General features: G+C 36.4%; 1 protein-coding gene across 1 annotated transcript; it reads left to right on the top strand.

Annotated features, from left to right (window-relative positions):
• Window positions 1-27,188, top strand: LOC139694989 (methionine synthase reductase). Its single transcript, XM_071593545.1, has 9 exons — window positions 1-101; window positions 193-336; window positions 4,491-4,742; window positions 6,558-6,820; window positions 7,331-7,466; window positions 8,652-8,754; window positions 13,447-13,664; window positions 15,208-15,346; window positions 25,412-27,188. Exons 1-9 carry the CDS (start codon window positions 9-11, stop codon window positions 25,489-25,491), a joined length of 1,428 nt encoding a protein of 475 aa, XP_071449646.1. The 5' UTR covers window positions 1-8; the 3' UTR covers window positions 25,492-27,188.

A 27,188-nucleotide genomic window follows, 5' to 3' on the forward strand; every position in this document is an offset into this window, starting at 1 on the left:
ACAGCGTAATGGGTTCACAACGTGAGCTGCAAGAAGGTTATAGAATCCCTGCTAAACCTGAGGAATACCTTAAATTAAACTACATCCCCGACGATGCTGATGTTGGTGATCATTTCTAGTGTTACAAGCAATTCTAATGGGAAGAAATGTGGAAACATAACATTAAACTTGATAAAATTATTATCTTTGCAGATAGTTCCATCTCCACCAATCCAAAACGGACTATCGTTTCCCCTTGCCGCCAGCGAAATTAAGTTTCTTCCGTTGAAATCCGTGAAATTATTGACGATTAATTCGGATTGTAAGGATGTGATTGAAATAACCTTGATCTTGAAGGTAAGAATACAGTCCATGGTTGGAGACAATGCTGGCAAAATTCACGTAGTCAAGTCAATCTTTGGTTACGTTGTAACCCAATTAAAAGGAAATAGTCTATGCTCAGTTTTGAGAATGATTTGCATTAGCCTAGTGTTATTTGAATTTAGTGTGCTAAGCCGTCATTCAATTACTCTACAATGCGCTGTAAATACTTACATCATTGTGCCTCTTATGACATAATGTGGCAATTGTGTCCAATTTCTTGCATTTGTGTTTTGAAAGGTCACCTTTTCACATGGTTGATATGTTTTAGTTATCTAGAGATATCAGACTGTTACAGATTTTTCTAACCGTTAAACCGGTTAACATCCTGTGTCTACATTAGAATTTTCAATGGATTAAGAAAAGTGAATCCACGTAAAGTAACCATTCTAAAGCAATGTAAACTTTATTAACCAAATGCTCCAACAAATTTAAATTGCTTCAACTGAAGGGTGAATTCACATGCCGCATATTGTGTAGATTGCAGTTCAGGTTTTATATTTTTGCAAGTTGTACATGTCGCAAGGATCATTCCTTGTGAAATAACCGAAGTTCAAGAGGTTTCTATTCTCTTTATGTTCCATACATATTCTCATTTTGCTGTTTTTCGCAGGAAACAGTCTGTAAGGATAGTTTCCTGCCTTCTTCCTATTTGAAAAGTGTGTTCAAAGATTAGGATTAATTATAGTATACTTCTTTAGGAACCAATTATTTTCAGGGTTATTCAAAATTCAAGCTAGTTTGGTATGAAATATTTCCAGAGTAGGGTATATGTAAAAGTAAAATCGTAAATATTACAACAGCGGCCATTGCTTTTTCCGTTCATAAACAATTTAATCCTTTAATACGCCAACTTTTGTCGTCTTAATTGTACTATTTGTATATCATAGACGTAATCTGGGAAGTCAATCTTCGTTTTTCGTATTATTTGGTTTATTAATTATTTAATAAATAATTACATACACGTGCTTTGTAGTTCACGAAAGTACAAAACCCGAGATATATTTGCAAACAGCATTGATGTCTTTATCATTGTGGAATCAATTTACATGTCAACCAGATAATGTTATTCTATGTGTTGTTTATTTGTATCAACATCCGCATTTTTATTATTCTCTCCCGGAAAAGTCACGTAATTAAAATAAACCAACATGTTTTAATGTGGTGATGCTTTAACACTGAATTGTGCCCTAGTGAAGTATTTCCAAGAGCCAAGGTTCAGATGTTAAACAGAGGTGTCTTTCGAGTAATTAAGACCCCCACGATAGGGATTCTAACTAGGAAAAGTAACCTAGAGGAAAGACCTATGACTTAGTTGTATTTAGTGTACACATGTTTGCACATATGCTTTTTTCTTTTGGTTTTGAAGGTATTTGAAATAGGGTATTACATCGCGGTAGTCGAAGGCTAGAGCGTTGGGCTACTTACCCGAGGGCCCGGGTTCGATTCCCGTGCATGCCTCTCTGGGCACCTGCAGCTCCACCCCAAGCTATGTGATTTATTGGGTACCAGGTCTTTCTGGGAAACCATAACTGGCAAAGGGAATGGAACTTGCTCCCCACCTACCCTGATGTGTGAATTTCTTTCTACGTTAGGCTTAGGACTGGGTGAACTTAACAATGACCTACCAAATCGATCTTCGGGTTGATTACTGTGTTTATTGGTTTTTTCATATGTATCATTGCATCATTGCATTATACTTTTGAAGTGTCCCATTCACTGTTGTAGCTATGGTATAAGAGAAGAACTCCTACTTTTAGTTTAGGCCTTTGTATTCACCGTGCAGTGGGAGGTCTTAAGTAATTTACCCTGGACTAATGTTTAATATAGTCACTCTCCCTTAAAGAAAGGCTTTGGGAGTGCTTTTTTTGTGTGTATAAATCCTTTCATTGAGGAGCATATTTCTTTTGATTGGCAATTTAAAGCAGTGTAATGTTACACAGTTGTGAATGCCACTGAAGAAATGTGCCTTAATGGAAGATCATTGCAGTCAGTTGAAGGTGGGTTATGTGAGTTTTATTTGACTTAGTGCCTCTATCAAGAACTTATAAATTGTGAATAACGGAATCATAACTTTGATACAAATTATCATCGTCATGTGAACAGTTTTCTCTAATATGTGAATAATAAGTTGGGAATGACACAGATTTTCTCAATATTTTGTGAAACAATGGGTAAAGGATGGTGGAGAGAAGTGCCCTACCTTCATTGAAAACTATGTGGCACAGGGAAATGAACTCGTCCTCCTACCATAAGGCATGCTTTTTACATGCCAATGGCCTTAGGGTGAGGTTAGCTTTACTCTCTCACCCATCAAACCAAACTTTGAGTTGATTAATGTTGGTGTTGGTGGTTATTTGTCTGGAAGATAGGGAACAAATTATGAATAGGAATCTATAAAATGAGTCTCCATCCAGTGAAGAAGCAAAAAAGAAAAGTAGCTAGTTTCTGAAGTCAGTTTAACGTCCTATATCCAACAGTACTGTTCCAATTAATTAGCTTTTCATTAGTGCTTAATCGTTTGTAAAAATATAAGAGATCATTATTTGGCTATTAGGGTAGATAGCATAGCATATACAATTACTAATACCCCGAAGAGTAGTGACTTTTTCCAAGCAGATATTGAAAGGAAACCTTCAGTTACTCTTATCACATTTAGTATATTTATGTAAATGATGAGAAAAAATCCTTATATTAACCATAGCAACTTTCAATACTCTTTCTGTTTAAATTTTGTTCTGGGAAATTTCCTTTTCCGTGGGAAGATTAACATATGTTATTGTTGGCTGCATTTATTTCTTCTCATAAGGATTAATTTAACCAATGGATTGATAGTTTTTTACCATAACATTTTAATAGCCAAATTTATCTGGAAAATTAATGAGAGACTACTGTGGTTTTCTAAAATTAGGTTCTGTTTCTAAATTTGAACACTTGTCTATTTTCTAAATTTGATCACTTATCTATTTTTTCAAAGTCAAAATAGAAATGCCAGTGATGTCGGGAAAGAAATAATCTTAACCCTTTGCTGGTTCTTAAGAAAAATTATGCAAAACTATTTTGAACTTTAAAGAGATTAAAATTAGACAAATTTTTGGTATAATTTCTCATTGCGTGAGACATATTGTGGTGTCAGGGCTTTTAAAATGAGTCACTCAGTATTCAATGAATAAACCACATTTTTGAACTTGGAGCTCAGTTTGATCAGTGCAATATGCCTTGCTATATATTCATGTTATGTGAATAGGAGAACTCATATATTAGCATCTGTAATATAAGGGCCAATTTCCTCTTGTCACTTGCAGTATGTTAAAATGACCTTCGGCCGACCATCAGAAAATTATATAGCTAATTTATAGCTCTTTATGTCCAAAGGCATTTCCAGAAGGCAATTGCAAGCAGTGGGTTTCAAAAGGTGATCTAGCTCTCAGGCAAAGGCTCTAGAAGGCAAACTCAGTGAAATTAACCAACAAGGTGATGGCCACAGTTTTTTGGAATGTACACAGAATCATCTACCTTGGTGATACTTGCAAGAAGGACATATGATAAATGAACAGCATGTATTATGTGACATTATTTCACCAGTTGAGGCAATAAATCAAGGAAAAGTATCCTCATTTGGCAAAGAAAACCATTCTCTCTCTTCAAGACGATGCTTGACAGACAGACAGCTGTGCAGTTTCGTTGGCGAATATTATGGAATTCCAGTTTGAATTGTCAAAATATCTGCTATATTCACCAGATTTGGCCCCAGTGATTTTTTTATTTCCAATCTTAAAAAAATGGCTTGGGGGGGGGGGGAACAACGGTATCATTGCCAATACAAATGCCTATTTTGAGGACCTTCCGAAATCAAACTTTTTGGATGGCTTAAAAAAGTTAGATTAATTCTGGGACAAGTTTATTGAGCTAAACAAAGATAATGTTGAAAAACAAATTTTAAAACAACCTGAAATAATGTTTTTCTATTTTATGCTAAGGACTTACTGAACGGCCCAAATATCTTGCGTATAGTATTCTGATGTTTAACAATTTCAACTTTTCTTATTTCTACTTTGATTTTGGGCCAAGTGGTTATTTCACTAGGTAAATGTTATCCATTTAGTAATTGAAAATTATTGTTTTTGTAGGATGAAAATTTGACGTATATTCCCGGTGACACGGTTGGTGTCATCCCGAAAAACGACCCTCTGGAAGTAGAGGAAATAATTTCTCACCTTGGTTTGCGGGACAAATTGGATGAGAAATGCACTTTGTTAGTGGAAAATTCAAGTGAAAATGGAAATAGAAAGCCGAAGGAATTGCCGGCACATCTCCCCAAGTCATCGACCCTGCGTAACATATTTGAGTCATGTGTTGAAATTCGTGGACCACCCAAAAAGGTAAGATGGGAATGTTTGCTCTAAAAAACATATTTTATGAAAGTAAATTATTTCCCCTTCAGAGGGCTATCAAATCATTCTTTGAGGATGCATGGGGTTTGACTTAGAAATAGATGTGGACTGAGTTAAATTACGTATTGCAATTCATACAAATTTCATGTTTTGACACAGGTTAAAGCTCATTTTTTCAAAATTTCATGCTTCCAAATTTGGAGAGACATTCTTATCGAGGAATTACTCTAAGAACAATCATTCTAAAGATTTTCTTGGAAGTATATGAACACAAAGTCATCATCAATTCTGTTTTGGAATCTCTTCTTAAGATCAAAAGGGGATGCAATATATTGAAGTTATGAGATTTGACCTTGTTGCCTATTGTGAAGTTGAGAAGTGTCACTAGCCACAAAAAGTAATATTCGTGCAATTCACGGGTGAACTAATTATGGTGTTATGTAAGATAATTTTTATAAAGCTCTAATAGAAAATCTCATGCATTATTAAATAGTTTCCTTTTTGATCTAGTCCCAGTTACACTATATCATGGTTTATATCATGAATTTCCTTCCCCAATTTGTTGGCTACCGACCGATATTTGACCTTTTCATGTCACTTCTAGGGTTGTGAATGTCATTGTTTGGTCTCTTTTACAGCCATCGAAACTGTTCTGACCATAAAAATTCTTGAAAACTGTGGCAATCCTCTCTAATATTGTGAAGTTGAACTAACTGTTAGCGCGTTCATCCTTTAAATTTATAAAATTGTGGTTCAAAACTAGAATTTTTGAAAATAATTTTTATGAGGGTTAACTCATTACTTAGTCATTTCATTAAATTGATTATTTTTCATTTCATAAAACTAAACTGTTTGGCCAATAATGTCTGGTAAACTTTCAATTATTTGTAGGGTGATGGTCTGTTTTGTGGATTATAAATAATCTGTGTTACTCTCTTCCCAGATACTCGAAAATTTAATAGAATTACAATATTAAAGAAAATTAAATGCAATTAAATAATGAAATTTCATTGTACTTTTTTATAGATGTTTGAAATATCTGGGCTTTATTAAAAGTCAAAATTTCACAAAATCAAAAGTTGTCAATAGTAGTTAATTTTTTAATGTCAACCTTTTTGTATGATCTGTACTTTCCCATTATTCCCTTGCATTTATTCATTGTCCTTGAGAATTCCGCACTCTCCTGTAAGATGAGCAAATACATAATTTTGCTATACAACAAGTAGGTCAAAGAATACCTACGTTGCATTAAAATTTGCTTAGATAATGTACGGCAAATATGAATCCTTATTAGTGATCTTCTTTCTAAAATTCGCCCTTTGCAAGTCTATTTTTTTTGTGGCTACAAGATTGGTTTAACATTATGAGGAAAGAAACGCTGCTAAAAACATGATAGTTTTGTGTTGTACTGTAACATAAAGGACCTGTAAACCTGTAACTTAAAGTATAATTCCACCTATATAAAAATGGAAAAAAAATTCTTCTCATTGCTAAAAAAACCTGATTTTATCACTAGCAATTGGGGAGAATCTGTTATATCCAGTTATATTAGTTTATATCACGGCCATATTTTCTGTGCATTTCAGTCATCTGTGTTTTTCAATTTTCTGTGCTTCATTGCGCATCCATTAGCATGGATGATCTGAGAGTTTACTGTTTTATAATTCATGTGGTTTGATATGCATATGATGCCACTGCAAATATTTTGTATCAGTTAATGGTTGAATGAATAATGCAATTCTCTCCTTTTGCAATGTGAATACCATGGTTCTAACTCAATTTGCATTTATTGTTTTAATGAAGATTTTTCTGCGTGCATTGGCTGAATATGCATCTGATGAAAATGAAAAAAATGAGCTACTCAAGATGTGCAGCAAGGAAGGATCAGCAGAGTATGAGAGGGTTTTTTCTTCTTCATCGGGGACCTCTCCAGGATTTGGACTCCTCCAGTTCCTAAAGGCTTACCCTTCATGCATTCCACCTGTCTCCGTTTTGCTGCAGCATCTGACTCGTCTCAGAGCAAGACCATATTCGATCGCATCATCTCCACTTGTTGAGGACAAATGGTGAATACCCTGGTCTCTTTTGAGGCCTCCCACTTATTAAAACCATTGTTAATTAATTGGTAATTCCATATGAAGTTATATTTGAGCAGTGTTCCCCAATCAGCAAATGAGATACCCAAGAATAATAGAAGTAGATCCGTAATTTTATCCGCGTCCTTAGCCCTATAAATATTGTGCTCATTATACAAAATTTATGGATATGGTGTACCCTCCCATAGTTCGCATTCATATGATGTAACTTCACAAAGTTGCGGTTAACTTCTGCCTACTCAATTTAATAAGATGCCTCATGACCACGAGTTAATGCATTATGATGATATAATGATTGCAGAAAGCTTCCTAAGAATCAATCCATGCTATTTATTTCTGTGGGTAAATAATTGTTTACTTGCTGTACAAGGCATAGTTTTTCTTGGAGACAAAACTCATGGGATGGAACTTGCAGATCGTAAGCAAATGTCTACATGTGACAAATTCATAATCTCTTGTTCATTTCATGTGATTTCATAGTGTGCGCCTCATATTCAGCGTTTACAAGGAGCGAGACAGCAAAGGTGTTTGCACAGGATGGCTAGAAGGCTTCCTTCCACCCGTGAATCTGGAGGAGCAGCTTTCATCCTTGAGCCTCAGTGAAACTATGCCGGAGGTAGGTGATGCATGCTTGATGCAAAGATCTTCTCTTTTATGGAAAATGCCAGTACTTCGTACAGTAATAAGTATGAGATGTTGGCTGTCAAGAGAAGTTGAAGAAAGTCCTAAGCCAATCAAATTTTTGGAAGAATAGCTAATATACAAGGTCTGTCCCAAAATTAGTAGGACTGAGTTGATTGAAAATAATCAATTTCATAATTGATACATTCACTCAAAGTTTTCGAAGTAGCACCCTCGTGCATCCACATACTGCTACCAGTGGGTTTTCTATGCTTTGTACACATTCTGGAAGGTGGCAACTGGAATGCTGCTAAGCTCCCGGCCTGTTGTAATGCTTCAACCGAGCTGTGGTGATGTCCTTCCAGCGTGAATTTGAGGTGGGGAAGAGGAAGAAGTCTGGTGGGGCATTGCCTGAAAAATTTGGATCCTCACTCCGATGGTCTAGAAGCTCTTGATAGATCCATGTGTGTTTACTTTTGTTTATCCAAGAACACTCGTGGCACCAACTTTGCCTATACCTTTCTCATGCCCATGTTTTCATTCACAAGTCAATGCACATTATTTTTAGGTATGCCAAGTTCATCAGATACCATGTAAAAACTTAATCTGCGATCCTGGTCCTACAATAGACTTAGTTTTTGTAAGATTTTGGTCCCTTATTGAGGTTGGAGAGCATCCTGAACGTTCTTAACCTTCAATATCTTCTCTATGCTACCAAAACAACTTGTGCCTCTTAAAAACACCCGATATACCAATGGTGTTATCACCATAAGTTCCCTTGAGTATCTCATGAGTCTCTCTCCTAGTTTTGCCCAGTTTCACACAAAATTTAATGGCATAGTGCTGTTCCAATAACCGGTTCATGACTGAGCATAATGAGTTCACATTATAGACTTGCCCATATAGACCTGTCCGTCCATCCATCTGGGGAAAAATAAGTTGTACTACTATTTGGACAGACCTTTTACCAGTTACGGTTTTTGATGGACAGAGGCTAAACAGCATTCCCTTAGCTTTGACTAACAGTGAAAAACATTCTCATGTAAAGCACTGCCCCAATAATAGAACATATTTGCCATTATATTTCTTTGTTAAAATTTATTCTTAGTGCTGAATGAATGTTATTTATATAGAATTAATACTTAACCCCTGTTAATTTTTTCTGTGGAAATATTTTCAGGTGCCCCTCTTCTTCAGGAAGAGCTCCGGATTTTGTTTGCCAGATGATCACAGCGTGCCCCTTATACTGATTGGACCTGGGACTGGTGTAGCTCCGTACATTGGTGAGGGCCACGTAACCATTTAATGGATATGATCACATCCCTTCTTTTGGTTTTCTCTCCAAATCCTTAAAAGAGCACTCCATACCTTCAATATTTTTGTTGTTTTGTTACTCCATGTAAAGGAGAGATGAAAATCTTATCTTTCTTTGTTTAAATTAACAATTTTACTTCTAATTTGATGGCCACAAAGAAAGTGTGATATATAAGGCATTTAAATACATTAATGAGACATGTAGCATAGTGTAGTGTTTGATCTAGCGAGACTGGAGACTTCCTGTTCAGAGGAAAGGTGTAGCAGTATGTGATACTTTCCCAGTATGAGTTTGAACTCAGTAGAGTTATTAAGTGGTCCTTAGGAATTCTTTCTGTAAACTGATATTTTCTGTTAGGTTCTTGAAATGTGTTACATCATTTTCAAGCAACGTTGTGCTATCAGGTTTTGCTTCAGACTTGATCACAGTGCAACAGAAACTTTTGCAAAGCGTCAGCAGATCTATGGGTGCAAGGTTTTTTCAAGGGCTCAGGTCATCATGTGGGTTAAGGCATTTTCCTGTGGAAGGGAGCTGATGAACCTCCCTGGAGAACACATCAGTTTGTAAGATACTGGCAACACATCGTTTAAAAGTTAAGACACCCCTGTAGCTCCTCCGCCCCCTAATTCTCCCCACATGAGTCCTTGTAACTTTTTCTCTTTCCAAGATTGAAAAGTCTCCTAAAAGAATTTCATTTCAATACACAAAAGACATTAAAATGGATGTAATTGACCAACTATGGTAATTTCAGTATCCCAGTTTCAGTACTGCTATGAAGAGTGGAAAAATCACGTTCATTGCTGTGTACCTTCCCAATAAAATTCCTTCGAATAGGAGAAAATGCAGAATTTAACGAAAACTGATTTAAAAATCATTCACATTACTTCATTTACACCCCTTGTACATCCACATTTGTGAAATGTTTTGGTTATATTTAAAATGAAGGGTCTGCCATGTTGCAGTCAACATTGAGGTAATCATCAGTTCTTATGGTTTAGAGAACTTCCAAACCCTTCTTCTTTCCCACCATATCTAGCTTTTTCTTATTTGTTTGCCTTAATGTCCACTACAACTTCGCCTGCCTTTATGTGCACTACCTCAATTTGTCTCTTTATGTCCCAACTACTTTGACCATTTTGGTCCAAAACACTTCATAGATAGATGAACTCTTCCACCTGCTCTTGTTTTTGCCCTACTATGTTAACGTTTGATTTAGCCTTTCTTTTTCTCGAAAACTGCATAACCTTAGTTTTGATAACATTAATTCTCATCCTATGCCTAATATACTGACTTTTTAAAGCATGCAGCAGAGTTTGCGACCCCTTGATTCACTGACAAAATAAAGCTCGATCAACTGCAAATCTGATGTTTTTTAATTCCCCACCGATTCTCTTTCATATCTCCACTTCTTCCCTTGCCTCTTTAACCATTTGCTCCACATATACGAGGGTCATCCGGAAAGTAGTACCCGTTCGTGAAATAAAGACACAAAAGTAAATATTAACAAACATAAAAAATTTTATTTGAAAGAGGATACTTTAAACTACTTCTCAACATAATCTCCAAGCAAATTAAGGCATTTGTCATAACGTGTGACAAGTTTCTGTATTCCTGCTGCATAGTCCTTCGCCGCCAGCTCATTGAGATACGCGAGGGACCCATCTTGCACAAATTTTTGCATAATGCAGATGGTGTTTAACAATTTCATGAACAATTGTTCGAGAAACATTGGGAAAATGCTCACAGATGTCATCAATTGTGACGCGCCGATCGTTCCTCACGAATTCGTCAACTGAGCTCACCAGTTGGTCTGTAATGACAGACGGTCTCCCCGAACGCTCATCGTCGTGTGTGTTCCCCCTCCCCATGTTGAAGTTGCGACACCACCGCCGAACAGACGACTCGTCCATTACATTGTCTCCATACACCTCCTTTAATTGGCGATGAATATCACATGGGCGAACGTTTCTTGCATTGAGGAATTTAATCACTGCCCTCACTTCACAACTGGCGGCGTTCTCAATTTTTTTAAACATTGTAAACAATCACAGAAACAACACAGGCAATGCTAGCATCACGCAACTTGGCTCAGAGAAGGCAGACAAGCCACTGAAGCTATCTGACCTCGTCCAGCGGCTACTCGCGTCGTCAGCACTTCATGCGGCACGAACGGGTCCTACTTTCCGGATGACCCTCGTACGTTGAACAACAAGGATGATAGTGGACAACCCTGCCTTAGTCCTCTTCCTAACACTGCCCATCTAGGCTCTCCATCTGCCATTTGCACCTGAGCAGTCTGAAAAATGTACAGGTTGCAGATTGGTTATCTATCCCTCCATTCTACTCTTATTTTTCACAATACAGTAATTAATTCTTCCCAATTCACTCTATCAAATGTCTTTTTGAAATTAATGAAACAGGCAAATGCATCCATGTTTTCTATATTCTTGTCTACAGTTGTAGCCTTGAAAAGTGTCCAACCTAAAAGTAAAACAAGATGTTTTTTTCTTTGAATGTATTTTTATTTTTCAGCATTTATACTTTTAAGACCTGTGAAGACTCTAAGACCCTTTCAGCATCCTTTTAAGTTGGCACACTTTTTCTTCACACATTTATGTATTCCTTACACCTCTGTTGGATCTTTTCTGGTTCAACATATATTTTTCCTAATTTATCTTTGATAGATGACACTTTTCCCTTATTACTTCCGGACATTAACCTTCTTGCACAGCACACTAATTTCACTCCTCCCCTGTACACTTTCCATATCCTCACACAATGTTTTCCATCTCACTTCTTTCTCTCTGTTTGTTACACACCTCAATTTATTACTATACTCTTTCATTCCACCTAACTCTGTATTTATATTCTTCCATTTCCTCTCATCATCTCATCTCTAATCTATGATTTCCTTGTCCTTTTCCTATTAAAAGATGCTATAATTCCATTTGTGGCTCTTGGTATCCCTTCTTTTTGATCCCTTTATTTGTGCTTCTGCGTATCATTTCCTAAACCTTCTTTCTTGTTTTATCTTTATGAATAGGATACTACACTTAATAATTACTCAATTGGGGTGAGTCCGCATCCACTCCTGGGAAACAGTGAATTAATCACTCTCTTCCTAAATCTGTGGTTAGCCCTAATATAGTCCACCGATAACTTCCCAAATCACCTGACATTTTCCATGTGCACCAACACCTTTCGTGGTGTCTAAACCATGTATTTGTTATGCTTAACCCCTGTCTCTTGAAGAATTCTATAGCTTTCTCCCCATGATCATTTCTTGTTCCTAAACTGTTATCCCCGCCTTATCACCATCTCTTCCTTCACCTAGCATCATGTTCCAAATCCCCATCATTATCAGATATTCCATTCCAGGAGCACCCATGATTGCCCTCTTAAGTGATTCTGTACCCTACTTATTCCTCTTAATGGTTGATTGGTGGCATATAGACGTGAACAATGACCAAGTTCCTTGGTTCAGCTTTTAATTCAACTATTTTTAAATTTAATTTTTTACATTATTCTTCCCTTTTTGAGCACATTCCTTTGAAAATGATAAAATCAAAGGCAGTAGAAAGGGAATGACAGTACTAATTTGAATAAGTGTATTGCAAGAGATGCTTTTTAGTCTTCATTTATAATTAGATATACTAGAATATAGAATATACTACAAGAGATATATTAGAATAAAGAGAGTATTTCATGCCAAGTCAGATCATATGTCTTTGTAAACTTGTGGACTTAAATGGGGAGTGAATTTTCATCAAGAGTCAATAGTATCTTTAAATCTGAAGGACAGTATTGTATCAGTTATAAAAAGAGACGTTTCAGGCATGATATGGTGGAATATCATATCAGTTATATACTATAGTATTCTATTAAATCAACCTCCTACTACAATATGACAGATTGGCCTGGAAATAGTGTAAGTAAACTGATGAAGAGCTTACACGTGGCAGAAGTAATGCTTGCCCAAAGTGCAGACTCAAGGTCTCAGACGTGGTCCAGTCAACTTACCTATTATTCCAATGAGTGCAATATCACAGGTGTATGATAGCAATATCACTGATATTGAGCTGTGCTGCCTAAGATTAGCACAACCATCTGAGGTGCCATAAGGCACATTTTGCGTGAAAGTTTTTCAACCATCTCTTTTACAAAGAGCAGGACTGAGTTGGTGAATTTGAAGTATGTTGCGGTTTTGTGTTTACATGAGCATAAAATTAATGCTCAGTTTATTTTCTCTCCTCCTGTTTGGTTTTGACTGAACATTACTGTGACCCTAGTTTTGCTATCTTCCTCTTACTTTGTTCCTTTCAAAACAGGTGTAGTGTTAGGCATGTGTATTTGAAAAGTTACATTTAGTAAAAACGATGTCTTCTGGATTGTATGACGAAACAATACCAATGTGTGTCCATGGTGGTTAGGTTGATGATATTCCGTGTTGAATGGAAATTAGTTGAAAACACATCATCTCTTCTCTCATGCTGGTTATATTTCTTGCATTTCTTTCTCCCAGAAATATTTCAATTTGATTTAAAATGGGGAAAAAAAATGAAATAGTTTGTACATTTGATACAAATACTCATTTAGGTGATCAGATTGTCTGTCTAGGCTATTTATTTGAACTCATAATTCCTTTTGTTTCGTTTCTAAGGCTTCCTGGAACATCTTTCTGCTCTGAAGAAAGATTATGAATCCATGAAATGTGGAGAAGTTTGGCTATTCTATGGGTGCCGGAATCCAGAGCAAAACCTCATATATGAGAATTACCTTAAAAATTTTGTTGAGAGTGGAATATTAAGCAGACTGTTCCTGTCATTTTCTCAGTACTCTGGGTCTTTTGATGGCTGGAATGGGTCCAAGTACGTTCAGGTAAGATGCTCTTATTATTTGTATTCAGAAGACTTCTAGTGAAATATATGAAACAAAAAATACATCCTAATTGTATTCTATCCTACTCTGTATTGTTGACCTTATTACTGCTATGGCATCACGCATGTCTCTCCCCCTTCTAACTCAAAGATCTCCTTTGCTCTTTTGTCCACCCTCTTACTGATGGACTTTTTTTTGCTTATATTAATTCTCATACCATATCTATCACACTAGTTTTCTGATGCACTCAGCAATGACTAAGTTTTGGCTGACTGGCCAACTAAAGCTTGAGCATTGACAAGCCTGATTTCATGTATTCCGGACTGATTTTCATTCCTAACTCCAGTTCTTTAAATGCCTTCGCTACAATTTCCTCAATGTGTGTGTTTAAAAGTATAAATGGTTAAGGACGCCTACTTTTACATCTTCTGTTATACCCCCACTAGTTTTACCAAGTTCTATCCAGAAATTTTTGAAATCTAGGGAAGAAATGCATTCTGATTGTTCTCTATATGTTCCTCTGTATTCCTATCTACCGCCACAACCCTATTTCAATTCTATTCCCTTTAGGCCTCTTATATCTTGTTAGTGGGTATTTTTGGGCATGAGCTTTCCTCATCTATGTCATTCTTTTTCCAGGTGTAAACTTGATGGCCGAATATCTTTAACGGAAAGATTCTCTATATATTATTTCCACTTGTCTTAAATGTTTCATTAGTCATTTTAACGAAGAAAACTTTTCATTTTACCTGACTGATGGAACCTAATGCCACAATGAGTGAGTACGTATCAAGATGGTGCGGTAGCTAATGGGCTAGCTTCCCACCCAGAGGGCCCAGGTTCGAATCTGTAGTGGGCCAATACTTTTCAGTGGTATCCCGATCCCTACTTGGGGTGCTTTGTGGAGGGCATTTAGAGTGAGCACACCGTCCGTCGGATGGGACGTTAAGCTGCAGACCCCTTGCTGCCTTTCGTTAAGAGTAGGCTAATGCTGATGCCGGATTTCTCTCTACCCTTCATCCTTTCCTGTCCATCCCTAATGGCACCAATGATCTCAGCCGTCAGTCGCCTCCCCTAAAAACTACTATTAACATGACAATGCAACTATTTCAGTGTAAAAATCATTCACCTTGACTGGGATTCGAACCCAGATCCCTCAATATCCGGTCGAGTGCTTTAGCCAGTTAAACTATCGAGGCGTCCTTTTAAACTATGAAATTTATTTCTTTATTACTATTTATTGAAAATGATTTCTTTGAAAATTACTGTGAACACAATGAAAACGTAATTCACTGACGTAATTTAATTTTTTAAATGGTGTATTTGGGAGAAGTCATGAGTAATTAATATAAATGTGGGGAAGTAATACTAAAAGTGAAAGAAAGATGGAGAGCGTGTATTTATGCGTGTCAGACTTCCATCTTATGATGCATCCATGAATTCCATGTAACCCATCTTTCTGAAGCCAGTACATTAATTTGAAACCAAGCACCAAAGGTATGGTTTTACTTGTGTGTAACTTGATTGTCCTTAATTTTTACAGGAGAGTATTGAGAAAGTTGGAGGATCGTTTGTGGAGCAGCTAATTGACAAGGGTTCAGTCCTGTATGTGTCTGGTGATGGAATGCACATGTTCAAAGATATCAAGGAGAAGATCACTGCCTTAATTGGGGAACACAAAGGTAATTTAGATATTTAGTGTACAGATATTCATTGTTTGATTGAAGCCAGGTTTATTTAATATTGTCGCATTTTGGTGGTCCACAAATGCCGTCAAAATTTTGTTACCACCACCTACGTTTAATAAATAGTCATAATCCTGAACAAAACAGTTAATAACCATGAGCTATCTGTAATACTTGTGCGATTAATTTTTACAAGCTTAATGGACAACCTTAAGGTTAAGAGGTAGTGCACAAAAATAACTGGAATCATTTTTTTAAACCATTTATTTAATTTTTTAATGAAACATCCTTATCACATTCTAAGTGTGCTCCATTACACTAAATGCATTTGTCGAATCTGGGATTCCATTCTGGGAAACATTTTTCAAACTCGTCTGTTTAGATGCCCGACAGTTCCTGCCTCTTTTTCTTTTGCACTTCCTTGTGATCTAAACGTTATCATTTCTTGTCCCTCTCCATTTGCGGAAACAAGAAGAAATTGCACAGAGCAAGGTCTGGTGTGCAAGGGGTGTAGTGCTAGGCAATCATGTTGTTTTTGGCTAAAAACTGGACCCCTGGAATGGCTGCATGAGCAGTTGCATTTTCACGTTCGAAAAACCAGTCCTCCATCTCCCACAAATCGGACCTTTTTTTTTGGTACACTTGCTATGGAATCTTTTTGAAATCTCAAAGTAGAAATCCTGATTAACTGGACCTGGCGGGACAAATTCAGAATAAACTATCCCTCTCACATTAAAAAACAAATTACCATCATCTTGGGTTTATTTCACATAGCAAGCTTTATTTGGGCTAGGTGACAATGAAGGTTTCCACTGGCTTGAATGTTGTTTGGTTTTGGGGTCGTAACTGTAGCACAAAAACTCTTCACCACTGATGACCTTGGGTCTGTTCAGAGATGTTCTTTCAATGCACGGCAAGTTCTGATTTGATTCTCCATTTGCTGTTCAGTCAGAACCCGAGGCATGAATTTTACAGTGACCCTTCTTATCTTAAAATCTTCTGACAAAATTTGCTGAACTGAGCTCCACGTTATTATAGACAACGTATTAATCTCGGCAATAGTCAATAGTTTGTCTTCAAGGATGATTGCATGAACTTTTTCAACATTTTGGTTAATTCTAGAAGTTGATGGACGTCCCGAACAAGGTTTGTCATCAAGTGATATATATCACCTTCTTTTAAATGAGAAAACCTTACTTGCACTTGAGTTTTTCCCATAGCACAGTCCTTTTAAGCTGTCTTTAACACCACAACAATTTCTGCATCGTGTTGCCTGAGCAGGAAGCAAAATTTCGCTGCAGCGCGATGTTCACTTAAATCCACCATGACGAAAAATGAGGAGGAAGCAAAACTTTTTACAAAGCAAATTGTTGTGACTGGACACAACCTTCCTAGATGACAATAAGTTGCAGAATTCAGAAAGAATTGTGCTATGCTCACATAGCCGAAGAAATGCGTACTATGTTAGCTCTGCCAACCGAAGCACTATTCCATTTGTCTTTCCGTATCCCCTCGTATCTTGCCCTTTTGGTGCCATGGGTAATTGTGCAAAAATTGCCAGGCTACTTTGAATAGATTCAAAATTAATGGAAAAAGTCTCTAAAAACATTTCTTGATAATTTGCTGAAAGTTAATAAAACTCATATAATTAGGTACAAAAATGAAGAAGAGATAGTAAAAATAAAGAGCAAATCAATTGTTATTCATGCAATTGATAGCTATAAAATCATTGGCATTGCTCACAGCAATTTTGGCAGTTAAAAGGTTAATTCAAAACCATGCATTGATGCTGTTTTTTCACCTTATTGTTGGTCTGCAAATTGTCTGGTGATTTGTCTGGTTGGCCTCAGGGTTCTAACTAAAATGATATGTTCCTACTGTTCCCACGGTGGAGCAAATCAAGGGTAGAAGATATTGACTTTATATTAGGAAATTTTAATTGGTATGACTCGAAATATGGTAGTGGATTTTACTGTGGTTAGCCTAAGTGAATTTTTTAAAAAGTGCATTTTGCTCATTGTCTTTCTGGGTTAGAGTGTGAAAAGCATCCTTTCCAATATTCCAGGTGAAAATAAAATTTTCACTCTGTTAACATTTGGGTTTTTTTGCAGCTGGTAAATTTAGATGAGTGACAGACAGGCATGAGTGGCAATAAGACACCCAGAAATCGGAAAACATTCTAACACACACGTGACTGATTATATTTGAAAACTGCTGCGCTGAAACTAACTCATTCTTTTGAGTGATATACGTGGATGATTTGAAAAGTTCTTAAATTGGAATAGAAATAAACAATATATCTCAGTTAAACGTTTTTGTTGTTTGGTAACTGTACCCTGTACACTAATGAACTGGTCCAGTGATGTTCCAATGTCTTGATCTCATCGTAAAAATTAGATTCCATTAGGCCTGCAATATACTCCTCTACTTCAGCTGTTAGTTCTTTATTTGAAGGGAATCTCAATCCACTGGGGAAAATTTTGAGCTTGGGGAAGAGATAGAAATGTGATGGTGTCGATAAGGTGGGTGTGACCACCGTGTGTATCTTAGTTGAGGCATTTTGCCATTACTACGGCACTTATGTGTGAGCATGCCTTGTCTTTATGAAAAATCACTTTCTTCTTTGCCGAACCTGGCCTTTTCTTGGTATCTTGGTATATTTTGTGTAGTTGGTCCCGGAGGTTTGCGTAGTATTGTCCAAAAAATTGTTTGACCGGTGGGAAGATAATCTGTCAGCAGAATCTCAGAAAACTGAAGCTATCACCTTTCGGGCCAAGCGTGTTGCCTTTGATTTCTTTGGTGGTGGTGATACAACATTTTTCCACTGCTTTGACTGCTGTTTTGTCTCTGAGGTATAGTAGTGGACCTAAGTTTCATCTGTTTTCGCAAACCGGTGCAGAAAATCTTGTTGGTTGATCTTAATATGGGTCAAACATTGTTTGGAAATTTCCATTCTTATGCGTATGTGTTCCTGCATAATGAGTTGTGGCACTCATTTAGTAGATAATTTTCTCATATCCAATTCCACTGCTGAAATGTGATGTGCCCATTCGGATGACATCCCTACAACTTCAGAGATTTCTAGCACTCTCAGTTGGTTATCCTCCATGACCATTTTATGCAATAATTTATGAGGTACTGGCACATTTGGTCGACCAATACGTGGACCATCATTTAAACTGTCTGGACATAACTTAAACTCATATGTCCATTTGGCAGCAGTTGAATGTGAAGATCAATTTTTTCCATCTTCACAAATCACTAAACAGGAACAGCAACAGAGAGGCATCAGCACCACAGATCTCTTCCCGGAGCACTGACGCATTACGTGTTTACTCATAAAGGATTACCTATTACTATGCAGGAAACTTGTTACGCTAGTGTTTCTTGCTCTCTGGTGCTATTAACTTGACATATGGTGGTGATTGTGAGACCCTTTCAAATTACCCTCGTATGAAAATATTTGGACATTGGTCAAGAACTGAGCACCGAGCAGTGAATGGAGCACTGTGGAAGCTCCATATAAAAGAACTTAATGCTCCCTACTGAGTCTTTCTTTTTGCAGTATTACTGATAGAAATTCAATGGTAACATATTAGGTAATTCCGATTACTTTTCTGGATATTATAGCCCTCAATGTGTTAATTTTATGATGTAAAAGGATATCAGCTGGAAAGCTATGCATATTAATATTATGACTCTGCAGGATATCCATAGCATGCATTACCTTGCAATAATAATGTACATTAAAATTTTTTTGGGCTCGATCTTGCTGTCTATACTAGTTCGATATCACAAACACGAAGTATCATTGACTAGAGGTACACAACACATCTTGGAATTCAATTGGGATCTTTAATTCAAAGCTCATGAATATTATATTTTTCTTTCTTTTTTGACTTTATTTTTAAATTGTGAATTGTTATTCATAAAGAATAATCTGATATTTTCTTGGCATTGTTCATGGGGACTTATTCTTAGTATTTCCGCCAGGTTAAGTATGGCCAAACTTCCAATGTTTCAATGGATGTCTCGTCCAATGTCTTCGGGGCTGAATGCCCTGTCGCTAATTCTGGCCAGTATATGTACTCTTTGTTGGATGGGGGGATGAGGTCGCACGCTCCTTATGGGTCAATTGTCCAAGCCTGGCTCATGGCTTACCTAATTAGCCATGACCTCTTCAGGACTTTTATGTTTTTCAAATTTGGTTTCCTGGTGGTTTGCAGGTTTCCTTTGTCAGTCGGTCCCATTAGGTGGCAAAGTGGTAGAGTAATTTGGTTTTTGTTCCAACTGATGGCATTGTCCACGTTGAAGCTATGCTGGATTTCTCTTGCTGTCCAAGTCTGACATGTCTGATGTTCCTTCAAGCTTGTGTTAGTTGTTCCATCCTTTTGTTGATTGTAAAGTCTATGTGGTTGAGGTTGGTCAAAAAGTCAACAAATGATTAAAGGAGTACCAAAGAAATTTTGCATTAGAAGAACAGCGTAAATATGGGCCAGGTCATCAGATGGGGCAAAACCAAATTACTAGAAAACTATTGGAACTGACTGACAAAGAGCTTATTGAGATCTGGCTAGAGAAAAATAATTTCAATAGAGATTATGGCTTTTCTCTCAGCAATACCGAGAAACCAAATCTGAAAAACAGAATAGTCCAGCAGGAGGTCGCAGCCAATCAGGGAAGCCACAGGCCAGGATAGGACAACTGGCCAATCAGGAGTGACATGACCTCCGGCAAAGAATATATATATACTAGTCAGAATCAGGGACATGGCTTTCAGGCCTGAAGATGATGGTTGAATCATCTGTTGAACCCTTGTGAGCTGAAAGAGTTTCTTATAGCACAACATATGTTGTCACTTCCTACTTTAGTCATATTTCTGATGAAAAATTGTCTTCAATCTATATTTGGTGAAGTGTTCTTAATAAAACTTTAATCAACATTCAGAAAAGTGAGCAAATTAAAGTACCTAAAATGTTTCAAGTCCTCAGATTTTGGCCATTGCTTTATATATCTGTCATCCCCACCATTTTGCAGAAAACAGATACTTAATCTGCTAACTGGCTTTAAACATATGTTTTGCCCATCTTGCTGCCAATTCCATTTCAGTGGAAATGAATGACAGAACATTAGTCAATACAATAATTTTTTTTTGAACGTTGAAATAATCTCTATGGTTACTAATTATGTAGTGAGTTTTCAGAGAGATGTTTTCGTATTTCATCTCCTTCATGTAAAAAAATTTTTAAAAATATCAAAATCCTTTTTGGATTGAGATCAAACTCGTGCCCACCATGTCACCAAGTTTTATGATTCAAGTTGTGGCTGTCAGAGCAAATTGCCTATCAAGAAGCCCATTTTCATGTCATTTGCCGGGTATAAAATACCTTTTCAAGCTGATATTTTTCACTGACATAATTAATTTTAAAAAGACATAATTTGTAACTTCCTTAGTTTTAAATCAAAGCTGTTCATAAGTAATGATGGTGCCATGGACTGACTGAAATGTAGCTGTCGGGAAACAAAAGAGCTACCAAATGTATAAAAGTACATTTGTCCGTAAATTATGAACAGCTGCTTGATACAGGTGCAAATGTGATCTTGTCAGTCAAATAAATGTAGTTTTACAATTTCCAATGTACGAGGTCTGTTCAAAAATTGCCTGAACTTCATTTATTACAAAAGATTACTTCTCTAACAAATTATTGGTCGGGGGCCCTCTTCGAAGTATTCCCCTCCCCAAAATATACACTTATTCCAATGGTGTTTCCATTTTTTTGAAGCAGTCCTGGAATGCTTATTCCAAAATTCTCATAAGTTACTCCATTGAATTTTTCTCAATCTCTGGGATGGTGGCAAATATTTTTCTTTTTGAGCAGGGTTTCTAGTTTAGGGATCAGGAAAAAGTCGCATGAAGCCAGGTCCGGGACTTAGGGTGAAAGGGCAAGCCTTGCTCTCTTGTTTTTGACTAGAAAGTAAAACATTCTGTGGGGTGAATGGTAGGTGATCACGGTAAAAACCTACTCACCGATCCTATAAAGATAGGCCATTTTTGTGTGACAATCTTCTTAGGTATTTCTTAACCCCAGGGCAGTATTCCATGTTGACTGTCTGACCTTTACTTAAGGTCAGACAGTCAACACGTTCGTGATGAACAACCCCGTTTGCTCAAAAAAAAACAATTAACATCACCGTGACATTCGAGTGAACTTGTTGAGCTTTTTTGGGATGAGAAATTGGGAATTGGGTAATGTTTCACCAAACCATTGAAGAGATGGCACTTTTTTATGCCAAATTCATAAACCCCTTGACTTATCATCTGTTATGGTCCCGGGCAAGAAGGTTTCATCCTTTTCAGCTCGATCAAACCGTTCATGACAAGATTTGAACTCCCTGAACATTTTGAACTTTGAACATTTTGTTTCTGGTCTGCTGCCATCAGGCGAGGCATGAATTTGGTGGAGACTCAAGCATCCTCAATTTTTCAGTCCTGATTTCGTAGCATGAACCAATATAGATGCTACCCTTCTGCAATTTCCTTGACAGTCAAACATTGATTTGCATGAATGAAATCTTTCACTTTCTTGATGTGATGTCGTCTTCCACTGATTATGGCCCCTTTTTGAACCAGGTACTCATAGCACATGGTATGTTTTATAGAACCCTCACTGATAGCCTTCGTAATCAACTTAAAAGTTTCCATGAGAAATTTGCTGAGTTTCTTACTGAATTTCAGAGGACAATACTGTTCCTTCAAATAGCTCATGTCCACAGATCCAATTTTTTGCTGGTCTCCAAGAACACCCCTTCATATAAACGACTGTAACTAATCAACAAAACAAGATATCAACAAAGGATTGAAGGTAATTATACGAGAAGGTTCCGAGGACACAACACTTCTAGGCAGATAAATAAATAACCATCTGGAGGCACACTATTCAAAAAGTTAGGGAACCGTTTGAACAGTTCTCGTACACTATCAATACTTATTATTCTCCTCTTTGTAGGGTAAATTTAGGTTAATATGAATTCTGTGCGGGGATTGAGATGGTGCGGGGGCTAACGTACTGGCTTCCCACCCAGAGGGCCCGGGTTCAAATCCCGGCGGTGTTGAATATTTTTCAGAGGTATCTCGATCCCTGCTTGAGGTGCTTTGTGGAGGGCACTTTGAGTGAGTGCGCCGTCCGTCGGATGGGACGTTAAGCTGCGGACCCCTTGGCGCCTTTCGTAAAGAGGAGGCTAATGCCGACGCCGGGTTTCTCTCCACCCTACATCCTTTCCTGTCCATCCCCTATGGCGCAAATGACCTCAGTTGTCAGTCGCCTCCCCTAAAAACTACTACCACTTCTATGAATTCTGTTATGCTGAAATTCCATTTTTATTTCATTTATAATCGGCTTAAACCTTCTATTTACTACTGATTTATTGGCAGAGGGTTTTTTTGCTTGCGCCTTTACTTTTCTATGAGTCACATAACTTTGTAGAGAATGTATTATTATCAGTCATGCTTTTTTATCATTGCTGAAAAAGTTTCATGATGAAAATGTAGTATGTGCTCATTTTAGTTTCAAGAACTTAAGGAGTTTTCCACATTATAGCATATCTTCTTTTCATGTGTAGCAAATGCCATATCAATGTAAGTTTATATATAAGCTTACATTTTATCATGCATCTCAGTATTATTTACTAGCTCGTCTTTTTATTACTATAAGGTGGTCTTTGTATTGCTCTTTACTTCACATCTCTTGTCCTAAACATTTTCTCGATGGCTCACATCATTGGTCATCTCTATGGAAATGAAACATTTTATCTTAACTCTGATATTGGATTCTCCATTGTGGCCCATTTAGTGTTGCTTAGGGAAGACAAGCATTGACAATGATGACTCGATTATTATTCTGGACTTACTTTGTAAAAAACGAAGAATGTCTTCTTCCTAAAGTTTCAAATTTGAATTTTTGGATTGAGGAGAAATAGGAAATCATTCCGGGGAAGATGTTTTTGGGGGGTAAGTATTTGAAAACAAAAATAACCCTCCCAAATCCGATTATGTATAGGTGACCAACTGTTGCTTCATACTGACTTTCTCAGAAATCTCTAATCTTACATGCTTCCATGAAATATTTCCAATAGACAGTTTTGAAATGACCGTAAAATATTTTTATCAAGCAGACACAAAATATCTTGCTTGACCTGTTGAACCTGGATATCCATGTGCCAAAATTCTACCTCTCATGGATTATGCCATTATATTGGTTAGGCTCTAGTACACTCCTGATATGCAGTTGTGTGTTTAATGAGAGCTTGGCTGGAACAAAGCACCATACGCAACTCTTTTATCAACTAAAGAAGCACCACAATCAGTGGAGTATAAAATTTGGATGTTTTGTGACCCTGTCGTTAAATATTGTTTGGGATTTTCTAGGTATAGAGGAGCAAAGTATGAAGTAGATAAAAACTAAATCGCAAAAGAACAGTCTATTATTTTTTAATACCCTGAAAGATACTGCTAGGATGTGTGGTAGGGGATGAATACCCACCAGACCAGGCTTTTGACCCGAAAAAATGACAACTTGAAGTTATCTGATGTACACTTAATCTCTCAAATTTTATTGACATGATCTCGCCTGCCATAATACAATGGGGGTAACATGATCTAGGATGTAGTGTGATGATGAAATTATTGAAAATGGGGAACTACATAAGAAAAGATAATCATATTTGGATAATTTTGTAATGTCTTTACTGCTGGCAAATCACTTGCATGAGCTAGGCTGTTTCATTACTGATACCATTTATGAATTAAGGAATTCGTAGCCAAACAATTGTCAAAAAAATTAGCCATAGCAGTTAAGGGGTATTTCCACCCAGACCCTATTCTTGCTGCTACTGTGGACAAGAAAAATTTTCAATGTTTTCCTGTAATCTTATGATTCACCAATTCCGAAGGAGAAAACAAGTAAACAGTCAGTCAAACATAGAGGTAAGAATGTGTTATGGAAACCATCAAGTATGCAATCATATAAAGATTACTTGGGTGGAATTGACACACCTGATATATTTAATGCTTCAAACACATCTTACTGAAAGATGGACTGTGAAATGCTGGAAAAAAATGTGCTTCAACATATTTTCACAAATGATCCTTGACAGCTACATAGTTTACAAAGAAAACCTCCATCTGAGTAAAACCCTATGACTTGTTTGCATATTACTATTGTTGAAAATCTTGAAAATGAATGGCTCCCTGTTAAGAATAACAAATGTGGGAAATTGGAGGAATATGCCGGATAAGACAAGGAACGATAAAAAATGCTATGAAAAAAGGACTATTTCGTGTGCAACAAAAGGAGTGAAATAGGGAAAAGCAAAAGCAGTACAATAAGTAATAAATGTGGGAAAGGTTTTCATGGTGCCTGTTATCCCAAAAATAAGTGTTGTTGTTAAGTGAGTGGTACTTGAGTACATATTTTTCGGTAAATTCAATTTAACTATTTGAAAAATAATCTCCAAAGCTAGCTAAGTGAGCTAAGTTATTGGAGTAAAAATTAATTCTAACCAAATCTTAAATGTGAAAAATTATTAAAAACTAATTTTCTAATCTGAAAGTAAAAGTTTAAAATTTTTCAGAAATAAAGTTGATAATTTATTTTTTAAATGCGTAGAAATGACAACAGAGATGAATTATTTTAACATATCGGCAGGTATTTAAAGTGAATATTAAAAGAATTAGCTAAAACACATTCAAATTAGGCTTCATATAACTTTCCAAGTTCAAACCTGACATTTTTCAAGAATATCAGGGAAAAGAAGCTGGCATTGAAAGGGGGGAATGCAGCAAAAAACATCATTCCTTGATCAGTGCATCTAATTTACCCTTATGTTTTTGCCGAGTAGCAAAATGGTAAAGCAATCGCTCATGTTCTTATGCCCTTTCTCCTTAGCACTTCTTATATCACTTTTGAACTGAATGTTCTTATGTTTAATGTGATTGTTTAAATTTACCAAGAATATTTTTGGTGCTGATAAACTGATTCTTCTTCTACTGATCTCCCATTTCAGGAGTAACAGCAGAGGAAGCTTCTGATATGGTTAAAATTTTGATCACTAAGAAAAAATATTTGGAAGATATTTGGATTTAAAATGGTGTGGTGCAAATGGTTGATGATATTGATTAGTAGTCTTCGCTGGAAAAATTGTACATATTTTTATGAAGCTTTTATCTTGGAATATTTTTATAATATTTTATTTTACATCTGATAATGAGCTTTTCTCTGTATGAAATAATATAATGCTTAAGATTTAGAATAACGAGGTCAGAAGTATGTAGTTGTGCTCTCCCTATCATTATCCAAGGCTTCTCCTTCAATTTTTCGGTTTTGAAATTTGAAGGGCCAGTGACGTCTCATAAATTTAATTGGGCAACTTCCATGTATGTATCAAAAATATTATGAGTTGTTCATCTGAAACTACGTTACTGTGATGCTTTGTACTGCATGTGAAATTTACTCAATGTATACCTCTCTCCCATTTGTTATGTGGCTTTTCTCCATTGACCAGTAGAAGAGACACATCAATTAGAGAGGGGAATTTTACTTGACTGAGAGTGATACGATGTGGCCTCAAAGATCTGTGATAATAATGGCTTGCAATTGGCACAGAAAGCCCGTTAATTTTTATTTTTGGGTTATTTGTTTGACAAATGTTGCTTGTGACAATCTTATTCCAAAGAAATACATAAATAATGTTGATGAAAGTATAGGTATAAGTTGGTTGGAGTTAAATATTTATTTAAGCTAAACTAAAATCAATATTTAAGTATGCACTGAAATTTGGAGGATTTAAAAGAAAAATGTTGAGAGATTATCAATAAGCAGGTAATATGAATTCCAGGTAACCCAGCATTCTCAACCTTTGAGTTTATTGGATGCAATTCCTTCAAAAATTCTGAATTCCTAATATTTTTATTAAGTGTTTGGTTGTCCTGGAAATCGTATTAAAATCATCATGGCTAGGCATTACGTTTGGCCATGTGTGCTGAGGCTGAAGTTTAGCATGTTTGGTTGAATGTTTGTGCCCTCACTATTGTGATCATGAAAACCATTTTACTTTTTTGGTTTCTTTTGCAAATAAAATGTTTGTTTTTGTTAGGTCTCTCCATTACCTTTTTGATTTTTCTTCGCTCTGTACTTCATACCTTCAGTGATGCGATAGGAAGAGAAAATTTTTAATGTTGCATTAACTTAATCTAAAACCTCAAAATGGAATAAAATACAAAAAGCTGTAGGAATAAATTATGACTGGAGTTTGTGTTGCTATTTAGGATGGGGTTTTCAAATGATCATAATGATAATCTCTGTAGAGCCACTTAGGTTTCAAATACTGCCTGAAGTTATGCCCATTATAAGAAATTTTTGAAACAATATGTGTTCCATTTATCTTGTAATATTGCCTTTAAAATTGGATATATTTTAAAATATATTTAATGATATGTCATGCACATAATTCTCTGTATTATGCATCTGATGAAGTTTTTCTATGAACATAATTGTCATGATCTGAATTGGAATGGTTATCATCAGGTGACATCCATTGGTGTTAAATTTAAGATGTTTGAAAGTAGATATTACATCAACTTAACATTGTAATTTTCATGATGGTTTCCATTTCTTGATGTGCTTATGTAACCATTAACTGGAGATATTTAAAGCCATTTCATTATGTAATATTACAATAGATAATGTATTTGTCATTCATATGTAGTAGTATTGCTCTTTAAATACGCATATTATGGTTCATTTAAATGTGAAAAATGGACCATTTTCAATAACAAGTGTTC

This window comes from Hetaerina americana, unplaced genomic scaffold (assembly GCF_022747635.1).
Source record: "Hetaerina americana unplaced genomic scaffold, ioHetAmer1.1.p SCAF_6, whole genome shotgun sequence".
NCBI classification, from domain to species: domain Eukaryota; kingdom Metazoa; phylum Arthropoda; class Insecta; order Odonata; family Calopterygidae; genus Hetaerina; species Hetaerina americana.

Coding starts and splice junctions, on each gene's coding strand:
- LOC139694989 (XM_071593545.1), top strand. CDS start 9: ATGGGTTCACAACGTGAGCTGCAAGAAGGTTATAGAATCCCTGCTAAA. Junction 4,743..6,557: donor TTCGTGGACCACCCAAAAAG/GTAAGATGGGAA, acceptor GTTTTAATGAAG/ATTTTTCTGCGTGCATTGGC. Junction 7,467..8,651: donor TCAGTGAAACTATGCCGGAG/GTAGGTGATGCA, acceptor AAATATTTTCAG/GTGCCCCTCTTCTTCAGGAA.